Here is a 14,672-nt window from a genome sequence, read left to right as displayed (position 1 = left end):
ACTGGCCCAGAGCTGCCTTTGTCCTGCAGGTTCCCTGGGGAAGGACGCACCAAACTAGCCCTTTTGGGGCTTCAGTGTATCACACTTCCTGGGTGACCCGTGCAGGTCCCAGTCCCTGTTTCCGCATCTGCAAAGTGGTGGCTATAAAGCATTGACTGGAGCCAGACATCCCCTCTCACGCGTCCGACACCACACCTCATCCTGGGAATTTTAATGTATATGACAAAGTTCTCTGAGATGTGCCCTCCCAACACTCTGCCCCTCCTCTGGTCAGGGCAGGACCAGGTGGATCCTTATCCTCCTCTAGCACGCGCCTCCTCCTGGGTGGAGGGAGACCTGCTTGGTTCAGAAGTACGAGCAGCAGCTGTGGCCAGAGTCATCAAAGTGCAAGATGGGGATACTCTGGGCACAAGGAGGACAGGAGCCAGTCTCTCCAGGAGCTGACTGGCTGGGGACCGTGGGCCTCGCAGGAGGTCTTGGGCCAGAGAAGGAAGGGCCCTGGCCTCAACAAGGCCAGGCTCTCTTCCCACCTGGGCAGGCTCAGTGGACGCCGAGATGCACAGGTGTGGGCCAGTCAGGCCTCGTGGGCTGTCTCTGGGAAGAAGATCTCTCTGCATCTCCGCACTGTGTCCTGAGGGGAGACCACGCTGTGGCCAACGGTCCGGGGATCAGCATAGATCTCAAAGTCATTCCCGCCCTGCACACAGGGAAGGACAAAGGAGACCCTGAGGTGGTGCCAGGAGGAGGAGCTTCCCTCCCCACAGGAGCTGCCCCTCCCCTCACAATCCCAGGCCAGACCCCAGGAGGAGCCACCAGGAAGTCCATGTTCACAGCCCTGTCAGCCCTGCCCTGACTTGTGTGACGGGTAACAAGTGTCCAGCCCAATTTGGGTCCTAGGCGCCCAATCTGCCTAATGGGGTTAGTGAGCATGGGCGGTCCTCCAGGAGCCCCCCCAAGAGGTCTGCTCTGTTGCCCTGAGTCCTGGCCTGGACCTCCAGTGTTTGGGTTGTGGGGAACCTGAGTGGGCTGCACTCACAGGGCTAGTCTCGTTCCCAAAGAAATGAATGGTATCAAAGCTGTCCTGGTCCAGGCTGTCCAGACAGTAGCGCTTGTCCCAGCCCTCAGGGAAGACATCAAAGCTGATCATGCCTCCTGTGGGGCAGACAGGGGGCATGCTTAGTGCTGGACTCAGGATCTTCAAGGACAGTCTGATTCAGGTGCAAACGGATGAGGCCCTTAGAGGATGAGGCCCTTAGAGCGCTGGGGGAGCCTCACCCAGCCAGCATGGCCCGGTGGGATGTCTGGGGGATGAGCGCAGTGCCCAAGGCAGGGAGAGGCGAGGAGTGGCCCAGAAACACTCAGGCTCAGAGAGCAGGAACAAGTTGTGGCCTGGGCTCCAGGTGAGGCCCTGGGTTGTGTCTGGAGGAAGGAGGAGCCCAGGGGCCCTGTGATCAGCACAGGCTTTAACTGAGCCTGGCAGCTGGTCTCGCCCTTGGCCACTGGGTGAGGGGGAGTTTGTGGTCAGGGATCAGTTGTGTCAGCCACGTGGCCGTCTGGATGCGCTGCCAGTGGTGGGGGGGAGCGGGTGGGTCCAGAGGCCTCTGCCTTGGCCCTGGGACGTGCAAGCAGACTGAGCCCAGGAGGCATGAGGAAGAAAGCTCAGCTCCTGGCGTGGGCAGGGGGTGCTGGGCCCTGGCAAATACTAAACCCCTGCCTGCTTGGAGCTCAGTGTGCCTTGTGCCCTGAGGGGTGGGCTCCTGGGCCAGGCCTCTCAGGTCCACTGTGGGATGGACATACCTCGGGAGAACCTCAATCCCTTGCCGGCAAACTCTGTCTTCAGGGCTTCCACAAACTTCTCTCGGATCTTCTCCTTCTGCAGAGGGAAGGGTGCAGACAGAAGCTCAGGAGGCCCAGCCCTATGCTAGGCCCTGTCCACACAAGCTCACTGGTCCTCTAGGTGGGTCTGACCCTCACATTACAAATGAGGAAACAGAGGTTCAGAGAGGGACTCTGCCTTGTTCAATCAAGGTGCCCAGCCATAGTGGCAGAGCCAGGGCCTGATCTGGAAGGTCCTCGAAATGAACCTGGCCAGATACCTGTCCATGGGTGTGGATGGGGTATTTTGAAAGAGGCCTGCAAGCAGAGGTGGGAGGAGGAAGGCCCCAGGGACAGGCAGCCCAAGTCCTCATCACATGTCCACCTTAGGGCACAGTTCAGACCCATCAGCTCTGCCCAAGATAACAGCAAACTGTGGCTCAGGCACCAGAAATGAGTGTGAGAGGCCAAGGGCAGAAGACCATGACCAAGCAGCAGCAGGTCCCAGCACTGGTGTGGCATAGGACGCTGATGTGGCCTCGGCAGTGGACCCATTCATTGGGCATGTTCTGTGGGCTGGGCTGGGCGATTCAGCAGGACCCAGGAGAGCCCCCGCCCCTCTGAGCAGCACCTTGATGCGTGGAGCAGGGAACTGTCGCTCTGGGCCTGACCCTGCTGAGACCATGGCGGGCCAGGCCTGGGGGGGCCACGGAACACGCAAGCCTGGCCACACATCTTGGCTTCTGGGCTGGGGGGGGGGCACGGGAACAAATGGAAAGGAAGCAGCACTGAGCTCTATGGGACATTCAGCTCGCAGAGGACTGGCTTGAGAGGTTTGGAATCATTCTGGGGGGCCAGGGGCCACTGAGGATTTCAGGGCAAGGGAGAAGAGTGAGTAGCACCACCTTGAACAGACTGGGTAGGGCTGGAACACAGAGGCAGGTGGTGTGGTACCTGGAGAGGAAGCCCTGGATGCCACAAGATAAGGGCATATAGGACTCCACCCGAGACCTAAGGACAGGCTGCCAGGGCTCCAGGCTTGCCTGCTGTGCTGTGTGGCCGTGGGCAGGTCATCGAAGTCTCTGAGCCTATTTTCTTGGTTAAGCATGGGGAAATGATTAATGAAGAGGGTGCTTCCCTCTTCTGGGAAAACAGATATGAGGGATGGGACACCTGCTGGCTCTGGCTCTGCCTTCCCAGTGGTTGTGTGGGCCCCAGGGAGGCCAGAGGCCCTCCAGAGGCCCTTAACTACTCCAACCAGAAAGATCCCTGTGGCTGTGGCCATGCCTACAGAAAGCCTCCAACACAGGGTAGGAGTCCTGTCACTGAGCCCCTCCCCTCTCAGGGAAGCACCAGTGGGCAGCGGGCTGCATCAATCTTCACTCTGCAGCCCACGGCCTAGGTGGCCCTGGGTATGTCATTTCCCCTCTGGCCTTCATTTTCACGTTCATAAAATGGAATTAATGCCACTTGTTTCATAGATTCAATCAAAGGCATTCCCTAGGCTGAGTATGGCTCAGCGTCGAGCACTGGCCTGGCATGCACGAGGCCTGCGCTCAACCCCAGCACCGCAAAAAGACAAAAAGTACTTCTGGGCACTTGCTGTGTATGAGGCACACAGGACCCATCAGCCAACAAGTCACACAAGTCTGTGGAGATGACGGTTTTGGTGAGAGCTGATGGAGGAACTGAAATCTTAAAAGTAGACAGTGTGGGGGGTCAGAGGGCAGCGGTGGATGCTGGGGAAGCTAAGACAGGGCAGCAGTGCAGGACTGACAGAGGTGCGGTGTGAATGTGAAGCTTGGGAGGGCCACCAGAAGGTGACATGTGAGCAGAGCTGAGGAGGTGAGCGGATGAGCTGGTGGGGGCTGAGTCTGCACCCTGGGAAACTGTCTGCTAAAGCAAGGAGGCCATGGCTGCAGCAGGGGGCAGAGGGGAGGGCAGCCAGCTGGTGAGAGAGGGCACGCACAGGGCGATGGGAACGCATCAGGGAAGATGCCCACCATCCTGAGAGGGCATGGTGGACGGGGCAGATTCACACCCAATGCCGAGAGGAGGCTGAAGAGGAGCAGGAGCCGGCAGAGCCCTCAGGGCTGGAGAGGGGCTGGGGAGCTTGGGAAGGACTGCCAGCAGGGGCTGGGGGTGACGACATGTGTAACAGATTGTCAAGGGCACTGCTGGAGAGCAGACCGGGCTGAGGGGGCAGGATTGGGGGCAGCCTGGGGAACAAGACAGTAGTCTGGGGAGTAGGGTGTTGGCCTGCAGCTGAGCAGACTTGAGGCTGGTTCCGGAGGCTGAAGGAACAGGAGTTGTTGGATCCTGGACCCTATGGGATGGGAAGGTGGCAATGACACACCCTAGGTGTTGGCTTGGGGAAGGAAGTAGCTGGGGTGCAGGTCATGAAGAAGGGAAACCAGCAAAAGAAGGGGCCCATAGCAGTGATACATGGCTACCAAAAGATGCTGGTTCAGCCGGGGCCACCCCTGACCCCACAGTTCACATTAATGAGAGAAAATAAAGGCTCAGAGAGGTTGAAAGACCCCAGTCCTACAGGCCTGCACTGGCATAGTGGGTGGCACCTTGTCCAGTTCAGAGAACTCGATCCTCTCCTCCAGGGTGCAGCTGCGACCAATGGGCGAGATGTTCAGCATGCCATTCCGGAACTCGATGAAGGTTCCGCTGGTGGTGAGGAAGGCCCGGGAAAGGAGGGCGGGAGCCAGGGAGAATGAGAGCCAGGGAGAATGAGTACCGTCTCCCTGACTTCACAGGGGACAAGAATCACCCACTGCTAAGTCAGGAGCCCAGGGCTGGGGTGCAGCTCTGTGGTAGGGTGCTTGCTAGCATGCTCCAGCCCTGGGTCCATGCCAGCATCACCACGGGGGGTGGGAGGCCAGGGAACTGAGTCCAGGTTCCATCTGGGAGACCCACACTTTTCCTCCCTTAAGTCCCAAGTTCTGGAGCCAGGCCAGATGGGACCTCACCGCTTCTTGGGCAGTCTGAGCAGGGCCATGTAGCTGAGGCAGAAGTTGATCAAGTCCTGTAGGAGTTCTTCTCCCAGGTGGTTCTGGATGGTCTGGACAAGGAACACAGGCTCTCAGATGTGGCAGAGATCTCTCCCCAGCCCAGAAGGTACCTGTGCAACGTCCCAGTGGGGAAAAGTGGGGTACTGATGGCTAGGTCCTGGGGGGTGCTGACCTGCTTGGAGAGCAGCCGTCCATGCTTATACTGCACCGTACCGTTCTCAGCAAACACATAATCAAACTTCTCAATGACTTCAGGGCCACACAGAAGCCAGGGAGAAAGAGAGAGCATGAGATCAGCACCCGCTTTACCCCGAGCAAGCAGAGCAGAGGAAGCCTGCATTCCTTGGTTTGGCCTTCAGAGCCCATGAGTTCCATCCTGAACCTGCTTCTCCAGCCCTCCTCTCCTTCCACAGCTTTTCCTTTCCCATGAGCCAATCACTCCTCCAGCTCTTTATATGTTCCCCCTAAGGTCCTCTGCTTATCCTTCAAGATCCAGCTCTTTCCTCTGGAAGCCTTCCAGGACTCCCAGCAGGGGGCGCCATTTCCACTCTGTGCTCCCACAGCCCCACAGTAGAGGAGACTCCCCTTCTGGGCTTTCCTGTTCCCTGGGCTGACTGCCTTGGGGAGTTTTCAGCTCTCGCTGCCCACAGAAGCTGCTGGGGTGGGTGAGCTGGGCTGCAGAGGGAGCAGGGCCAGGATGCTGCAGCAGGGTTTGGGGGGTGGGGGCGGTGATCACCTGGACTATGGTGGGGTGCTGGAAATGGAGACGTAGACAGGAGAGGGAGATCATTTTGGACACACTGGTGGAAAAAAAAGGGGATGTGGGGAAAAGGAAAATTCAAGGAAGTTTCTGGTTTAAGGAATTAGAGGTTATCAGCTGCCACTTAGCTGAAGTAAAGGCTCTGGGATCCAAATCACTTCCTGGGAGACTTAGTCCACTGTTAGAAATGGCATGATCTCTCTACTCTGGCCAGGATTACCTGAGAGCTTTAACACCTGGTCATCTATCTTGCTTTGCTTTGCTTCCCTTCCCCACTTCCTTCCTTCCTTCCTTCCTCCCTCCCTCCCTCCTCCCCCCCCCACTGGTATTTAATCCAGTGGTGCTTTACCATTGACTTACAGCCCCAGCTCCTTTTATTTATTTTGAGACAGGGTCTTATTAAGTTGCTTAGGTCCTCACTAACTTTCTGAGGCTAGCCTGGAACTTGAGATCCTCCTGCCTCAGCCTCTCATGGCTGGGATTACAGGTCTAAGCTACTGTGCTCTGGAACACCTGGTAATTTTCAACAAATCATAGCCACTATTGATTATGTCCATTTTTTTAAAGCCCAGGACCAGATGAATTCTCATCTGAATTCTACCAGACTTTTTTTTTAATATTTATTTTTTAGGTGTAGATGGACACAACACAATGCCTTTATTTCTAGGTGGTGCTAAGGATCCATGCTAGAGTCCCGCCCATGCTAGGCGAGAGCTCTACTGCTGAGCCACAATCCCAGCCCCATAATGCCCATTTTAAAGAGGAGGAAATCTAGATTCAACAGGGAGTCATGAGAAAGTAAACTGCAGAAGGTCAGGATTTGGTCAGCCTTGTTCCCAGCACCTGCCTGGCCACTGGCTTACTCAGTGCTTGTTGACTCAGTAAGGGGGCATCTGGCTGCTGCTTCTCTACCTCTTTTGCCCCACAGAAGCAGTACAAGGTCTTTGGGGTGCCCAGGAACATCCTGACTCCCCAGCTCCCTGTTCCCTCCACCCTCACCACTGGAACAGGCTCCAGCCCACTCCTACCTTCATCCCCATCTCCCAGCTGCTCAGCAATCTTGGAGTAATCGGAGCCGCCCACCACTCCAATCTGCACCCGACTGCGCAGCTTCTGCAGGAAAGCTGATACCTCAGGGTCAATTTTCTGCAGTGGGGAAGGAGGAAGAGAAGGATTTTGACTCAGTAGACAGGGACCTCCACTTAGCCCCCGCTTAGTGCTCAGAATCAGGGAGCTCACTTTCTACCTGATGTCAGTCACTAGGCGCTGAGCATCATAATCTGAAAATCAGAAATGATCCAAAACTCAAAACTTTTTGCTCACTGACATAATACCACAAATGGAAAATTCTATTCTTCACTTAATCTGATGGGTCACAGAAGCACACTAAAAATATTATATGTTGACCCAGTTATCCCGCTGCTCAGTATATACCCTAGCACTTAGAATCAGCATACCACAGTGATACACCCACATCAATGTTTATAGCAGCTGAATTCATAATAGCTAAGCTATGGAACCAACCTAGGTGCCCTTCAACAGAGAATGGATTAATTAAATGTGGTACATATACACAATAGAATATTACTCAGCCACAAAAAAGAATGACTTTATGACTTTTGCTGGTAAGTGGGTGGATCTGGAGACTATCATATTAAGTGAAATAAGCCAATCCCCAAAAACCAAAGGCCCAGGGCTGGGGATACAGCTTAGCTGGTAGAGTACTTGCCTTGCATGCACTAGGCCCTGGGTTCTATCCTCAGCAGCACATAAAAAACAAAAACAAAAACAAAAAAACAACAACAAAGGCCCAATGTTCTCTCTGATACTCTGATACATCTCTGATGCTAATTCACAACAAGGGGGAAGGGAGGGAATAGAAGTTCACTGGATTGGACAAAGGGAAATGAAAGGGAGGGAGGATGGGAATAGGAAAAACAGTATAATGGGGGCAGGGGATGTGGCTCAAGCGGTAGCACGCTCGCCTGGCATGCGTGCGGCCCGGGTTCGATCCTCAGCACCACATACAAACAAAGATGTTGTGTCTGCCAAAAACTAAAAAAAAAAAATTAATATTAAAATTCTCTCTCTTTCTCTAAAAAAAAAAAAAACAACAGTATAATGAATCAGACATAACTTTTCTGTTTTCATATATGACTATACCACTGGTGAAACTCCGCATCATGTACAACCACAAGAATGGGATCCTAATTAGAATAAGTTATACTCCTTGTATGTATAACATGTAAAAATACACTCTACTCTCATGTACATATCTAAAAAAGAAAAAAAAAATTAAAATTGTATAAAATAGGGCCAGGGTATAGCTCAGTGGCACAGCACTTGTCTACCATTCATGAGGCCCTGGGTTTGATGCCCAGCACCAAAAAATAAAAAAAGATAAAAAGGAAAAATATAACATTGCCTTCAGGCTATGTGGTAATGTGTATAAGATGTGTGTATACTGTTTCCAGTAGTGGGGATTTGACCCAGGGGCACTCTACCACTAAGCTACAATTAAACCCCATTTTTAAACATTTTGAGGCAGGGTCTTGCTAAGTTGCCCTGGATGGCCTTGAACTTGTGATCCTCTTGCTTCGGTCTCCTGAGTAGCTGGGATCATGGGTGAGCGACATCCCACTCAGCTGTATAAGGTATATGTGAAACATGAATGAATTTTGTGTTTAGCCCTATGTCCTAGCCCCAAAATATCCTGTTGTCTCATTATGTATGTGCAAATATTAAAAAATATGAAAAAATCCAAAATATCTCTAGTCCCAAGTATTTTGGATAAGGGATACTCACTTGTCCCTCACTTGTTTTGATGTCTAAAACTAAATGTACCTTAATTCAAACTCTGACTCAAGTCCCTAACAACAGGATGACCTTGAGCAAATGGCTTTGTCTTTCTTTCCCTCAATGTCTCTTCTGTTAGATGGGTACATAGTAGCAACCATATACAGGGGCAGCTGTTAGAATTAAATGGGATAATGTATCCAAAGGACTTGGAAATGAAAAACAATGAACTGGTGACTGATGATGTGAAAAGATTCTCCTAATGAAATGTTAGTGAGTTATAAACTGAATTTTCATCCATTTAAATATACAAAAATGACAACATCTAAAGTGGGTGACAATGCAGGGAAATAGGCACTCTTGGATACTGTTGGGGGGAATGCAAACTGGTATAGCTGTTTTGGAAGGTAATTTAGCAGGATCTATTAAACTTAAAATGCATATACCCCATCACCTGGAATTTCCACTTCTCTTGCCCAGGTATATACAGAGGTTCATAAGGGGTATATTTATAATATTTATAATAGTGAAAAAACTGCAAGCAACTTACATGCTTGTCAACAGGAGAATGACATATACCTACTCTACTGCAGGTACTCAGGTAAGGCAGGCCTGTGCTTCAATATAATAGGATCCCAAGACACAATGTTAACTACCAAAAGCAAGTCACAGGAAGGCACATATAGTATAATGCCACTTAATTAAAAATAGCCTTACAAAACAATGCCTAATATTTTCACTGGGCAAATAGTTCCAGACAAAGGTCTGGAAAGAAGCCACCCAAGCAACTTTGGGGAGGGGGCTGAGCCCCTTCCTTGTGGGTTCGGAGAGGACTTTAGCCTTCCCTATTATATTATTTTCATTCTTTACAAAAATGAATGTGTCCTGTGAACACATGTATAATTGAAAATTTACTTTTGAAAAACGCAAAGCACAGGGCCTGCAGTGGACAATAAACAGGCAGTCCTTGTTCAGGCTGTTGTGATACAGCAAAGGGTGGGGGGAGGTGTGCCTAGGCCCCACCACCTTCCCTCCAGGCTGCCTCTGGCTCCAGGATCCACACCCAGAAAGGGGGCTGATCCCTTTCTAAAACCCCATCCCCAGCCAAGGCAACTTGGCTAAAGGGGAGGGGAGGGGCCTTGGGAGGCTAAGACCTGGGTTCCTATCAGCCTCTGCCCGGAAACACATCCCCACCACTCCTGCTACGGGAGGAACCTCCGGTGGCTCTTGGGGCCCTCATGCTGGAGGGTGGAATACCCACAGGGTGGGCAGGAGTGAAGCCTGCTTATTCATGCATCCAGCTGGTGAGGGTGGGTCTGAGGACTCGCCCACGATGAGAGCAAAGGGAGAAAACTGGGTGCGGTGCAGAGGTCGGAGGATGGCCCCACGGGTTGATTCGGAAGGAGAACTTCACTTCCATTCTCACTGTGCCTCAGTATCTCCATTGTAACCAACTCCAGGTTTATGGAGCCCCGGAAAAAGGAAAGCAGCCCTCTCCGCTCCATGACACGAGTGGAAGGTGGGCGGGTGGGGGCTTGAGAAACTAAACGCAGCCTCAGACCTGCAAACTCAGGGGCGGGAGGGCTCCGAGAGCCTCTTGCCCCCACCAGAGCGCGACGCTGACATTTCCGCGCGCGCCAGGTCCTGCTGGGACCGTGGCTTCAGATGCCAGCTTCGACTACTGGTGCATCCTAGGGCTGAGACGGGGTGGGAGCCCCGGAGCCAGGCCTCGCCTTACGGAACCCTCCCGGGGAAAGAGCCGGGCCCCCACCCACAGCCCCCTCCCTCCAGGACTGGAACTAGCCCCAGCGCTCCCGAGAAGGTCAGGGCGCAGATGCCCGGAAGGCTGGGGCACGGGGTACCAAGGTCCCCTTCACCAAGGGAGCTCGGCCCCAGGAGGGCAAGGGCGGGAACCGCTGCATCCCACACCGGGACCGGGAGTGTCCGCGGTCACGCCGCCGCAGGCCCCATGCTTGCCCTCGCGGGTCCGCGTGACACTCCGGGCCGGGGATTCGGAACGTCGGGGCGCTACCTGGCGAGCCGGCGTGAGGGTCCCGTCCACGTCAAACAAGCAGAGGACGCGCTCCTTCCTTCGGGCGCCCTCGGCGGTGACAGCCATGGCTGCAGCTCCGCGCGCCGGGCGGAGTCACTGGATGCGGCCGCCCAGATCGCGCCGGGCGGAGGCTGGACGGGGCGGGGCCAGGAGCCCGCCAGGCGGCGCCGCGCGGAGGGGGCGGGGCCAGGGCGGGCCGGACGGGGGCGGGGTCTGGGCCCGCCGAAAGGAGGCTGGAGCGCTCTGGCGGGGGCGTGGCACAGCGTCCCGCCGGCCGGAGGCGGGGCCTGAGCCTGCGCGCCGAAACGGGTCTGCGGCGACGGCTGCGGAGGGACCGGGAAGGGCGGAGCAAGGCCCCGCTGGGCAGGTCGTCTTGCCCTCGCCGCTGCCAAGATTTCCAGGGCAGTCCCTTTGCCCTACAAGGCTTGAACTGTAAATCTCCTCATGGCTCAGGCTTTGGACTTTGTCTGACAGCCTTCCTGATGTCATTCGGTGCACTCCTAAGGCCCAGCTCTTTGTCTACCTCCGTGAAGTACCCTGACCAAACTGGGCGCGGTGGCGCTCGCCTGCAATCCCAGCTGCTTAGCAGGTAGAGGCAGGAGGAGCGCAAATTCAAAGCCAGTCATAGCAATTTAGCGAGGCCCTGTCTCAAAAAAGGACTCTGGGTGTGGCTTATATCTTAAAGGCCCACCCCCCCAAAAGAAGCCTGCCCAGATCCCACTTTTTTTTTTGGGGGGGGGACTAGGGATTGAACCCAAGGGTGCTTTACCACTGAACTACATCATCAGCCCTTTATATTTTTTTTATTTTGAGACAGGGTATCTCTGAGTTGCTTAGAGCCTTGCTAAACTGATGAGGCTGGCCTCGAATTTGTGATATTCTGCCTCAGTCTCCCTAGTCGCTGGAATTACAGGCAAGCACTGTTGATCCTTGTTTTGCTGTTTTATATATTTCTATCTCCCTATTCTTACCTGAGAAGGAAAGTAACTTTGAAGTGACTAACCAGTTTTTTGTTTCTGCTTTCTTGGGCTCTTCCCTGTCTGTAAAACCAGCCTACTGCCAAGCATGGTGCCCATGCCTGTAAACCCAGGGACACCTGAGGCAGGAGGATCCTAAATTTGAGGTCAGCCTGGGCAACTAAGTGAGACCCTGTCTCAAAATAAAGCATAAAATGGGCTGGGAATATAGCTCAGAGATAGAGTGCCCCTGGGCTCAATCCCCAGTAGTGCAAAAAATAAGAAATATAAAGAAACTGGGCTGGGGTTGTGGTTCAGTGGTAGAGCGCTTGCCAAGCAAGTGTGAGGCACTGAGTTCCATCCTCAACACTACATAAAAAATAAACAGTAAAATAAAATAAAGGTATTGTGTGTGTGTGTGTGTGTGTGTGTATATATATATATATATATATATATATATATATATATATATATATATAAAATACATATATCTATATCTATATATATCCCAAACCTCTTCTGCTCAGCTCAGTGGGAACCCTTGCTCTATTTTATGGAATGAAGTGTTGCCCAATTATTATTAGTTGGAGTAGCAGTAGTACCAGGGATTGAAACCAGGGGCACTTAACCATTGAGCCACATCTCCAGCCCTCTTTTTCCACCCCCAACTTTGTTTTATTCTTATTTTTTTAAATTCTGTAGTTGTAGATGGACAGAATGCTGCTTTTGTTTATTTTTATGTGATGCTGATGATCGAACCCAGTGCCTCACACATGCTAGGCAAATGCTTTACCACTGAGCTATAGCCCCAGTCCCCCAACCTTTTTTTTAATATTTATTTTTTAGTTGTATGTGGACACAATATCTTTATTTCATTTTTATGTAGTGCCTCATGTGTGCTAGGCAAGCGCTCTACCACTGACCCACAACCCCAGTCCCTCCCCCAGCCCTTTTTATTTTTTGTTTTGAGACAGGGTCTTGCTAAACTGCTTAGGTTCTCAGATGAGGCTGACCTTGAACTTGTGATCCTCCTGCCTCAGCCTCCTGAGCCACTGGATGGGCCCCTGTGCCCAACAAGTATTGCCCAATTCTAAAATAGAAAATGAGACCCACTTAGACCCTCAAAATTACTTGTTGTAATTCTGTTCTTGACAGCAGTTTGGGTCATATACACCCACATACTTATGAAGGGCACTGCTGCTCACAGTTCTTTTGGTAGGCCTGGTTCTTTTTCTGTCCGGTAGTAGTGGTTTCCTGCAGAGATCATCAGAGTCAGAGTTTGGAGAATTGCAGTTTGGTTCCAGCTAACTTTAAGGATGTGGACGGGTCATCATACCTTGCTGGGCCTCAGGTTTTTCATTTATATAATGGGGATGTAAACCCCACCTGACAGGAGTATGAAAGGTGAGATAGTAAAAACTGATATTTACCCATTCTTTGGCATGGGGCAGCCAGCATACTGGATGCTTGACCACATATTTTCACTTGCTCTGGGAGCAAGTCTAGGAGGTGCTAATTCCTCCACCTGCTGAAGAGAGAGGGGTGTGCCTGACACTTCACAGAGCACCCAGCAGCAGCAGTTCAGCCAGGTGGAGTCAGAAAAGGTAAGGGAAGCACTTACTGCAGGTACTATTTTTTAAAAAAATATTTATTTTTTAGTTGTAGTTGGACACAATACCTTTATTTATTTATTTATTTTTATGTGGGGCTGAGGATCGAACCCAGGGCCTTGACATGCTAGGTGAGTGTTCCACCGCTGAGCCACAACCCCAACCCTGCAGGTGCGAATTTTAAGAGGCATCAAAAGTTCTGTAATCAAGCTGGGCTCAGTGGTACAGGCCTGTAATCCCAGCTACTCAGGAGGCTGAGGCAGGAGGACCTCAAGGTCAGGCCAATGTCAGTAACTTAGCAAGATCCTGTCTCAAATTTAAACAACAATTTTAAAAATCACAGAGGATGTAAAACACTTGCTTAGCATGTGTAAGGCTGTGGGTTCTATCCCTGGAACTAAAAAAAAAAAAAAAAATTCAGTAGTCACTGGGATTACAGGTGTGCACCACTTGCCTGGGTGTCAAGATAATATTTTAATGTAATATATATTTTTTTCATCTGTGAACAAAGTATGAAAAAAAATTAAAGACAGGATCAGTGATGGAATATGCTGGGAGGCCATGTTGGAGTCAGAGGTCAAAGGAAAAGTCAGTCTTTTTCCAGGCCCTGGTGGCAGAGTTTGATTCTTTAACAATATGTTGTGCCTGACACCCTTCTGGGTCCTAGGAACACTGCCGGGAACAAATTAAGGGTCTCACCTCCCAGGGGCTTTTGTATGTGCTGTTAATGTGGACAGCTAGGGCTGGGGATGTGGCTCGAGTGGTGGCGCGCTTGCCTGGCATGCGTGCGGCCCGGGTTCGATCCTCAGTACCACATACAAACAAAGATGTTGTGTCCGCCGAAAACTAAAAAATAAATATTAAAAAAAAAATGTGGCCAGCTAACTATTTTATTTTTGTTATGCTGAAAAGCATGTGGTCTATCCCTCAGCTATACACCCAGCCCTGCTCTGTCCTGACCTGCTCTGAGTTGGTTCTGGCAGGGCCTGTCTAGTGCCTGTGGATGGGACTGGAATTACCCAGATTTAGTCTATGATACCTCACAGGTGATCCCTGTTTCACTGGTTGAATGCAGTTTCCTGGAACCCGCCCTTGGCATGGGTATCAGGTAGTTCTGGGATGCTGTCCACCGGGTAGGATGAGGTTTTGTCTTCCTAGAACTGGATCCACCTTTCCAAAGACAAAGATAAGTTCCCTTGTCCCCACACCCGTGCCTTAGACTGCGGAGAACCAGTCTTCTTACAACACAGTTTCTATAGCTTCTCATCTGAATTTTCAACCACAGGCATTTCACCTGAAACCCAGGTGACTGGCTCTGAAGCACAGACACAGGGATACCAGATGGGGGAAATCCCTGCGGCCTCCAGTATGTCCCTTTAACTCATCCTTGGCAACTGGTGCTCAGATGGGGCCCTGGGGAAAGGAAGGAGCAAGACAGGGAGGGAGGACTGGCCAGAAGGGTGGCTTTGAGAGTACCAGAGGAAGCCAGGACTGAACCAGAGGGCCTGAGACCCCAACCTGGCAGGGTTCTTTTCAGGAAAGAAGACCCTGGGCTCTTCTGAGCCAAACACGAGCCTGAGGTTTGAAGGTTAGTGACATTCATGTTTGGTGGGCACCGTGTAGCTCCCACTTTGGGCATTTTTCTTGTGTTTCCCAATC

The 14,672-nt window shown here is 51.9% G+C and overlaps 2 protein-coding genes across 2 annotated transcripts in view; one reads left to right on the top strand and one right to left on the bottom strand.

Annotated features, from left to right (window-relative positions):
• Nucleotides 1-182: 182 nt before the first annotated feature.
• On the bottom strand, nucleotides 183-10,555 carry Pmm1 (phosphomannomutase 1). The gene is made up of 8 exons (XM_027923325.2): nucleotides 10,427-10,555; nucleotides 6,627-6,744; nucleotides 5,011-5,087; nucleotides 4,797-4,888; nucleotides 4,395-4,494; nucleotides 1,798-1,873; nucleotides 1,037-1,152; nucleotides 183-697 (listed from the first exon to the last, which is right to left on the bottom strand). The coding sequence occupies exons 1-8, from the start codon at nucleotides 10,511-10,513 to the stop codon at nucleotides 575-577; spliced, it is 789 nt and encodes a 262-aa protein (XP_027779126.1). The 5' UTR covers nucleotides 10,514-10,555; the 3' UTR covers nucleotides 183-574.
• Nucleotides 10,556-14,527: 3,972 nt separating this feature from the next.
• Nucleotides 14,528-14,672, top strand: part of Xrcc6 (X-ray repair cross complementing 6) — a 50,829-nt gene continuing 50,684 nt past the window's right edge. The window contains exon 1 of the mRNA XM_071609440.1: nucleotides 14,528-14,601. The gene's annotated coding sequence lies outside the window, so the exon portion shown is untranslated. The remainder of the gene's footprint in view (nucleotides 14,602-14,672) is intronic.

Source organism: Marmota flaviventris, chromosome 3 (genome assembly GCF_047511675.1).
Source record: "Marmota flaviventris isolate mMarFla1 chromosome 3, mMarFla1.hap1, whole genome shotgun sequence".
Classification (NCBI taxonomy): Eukaryota; Metazoa; Chordata; class Mammalia; order Rodentia; family Sciuridae; genus Marmota; species Marmota flaviventris.
This window is presented reverse-complemented; position numbering and strand designations above follow the sequence as displayed.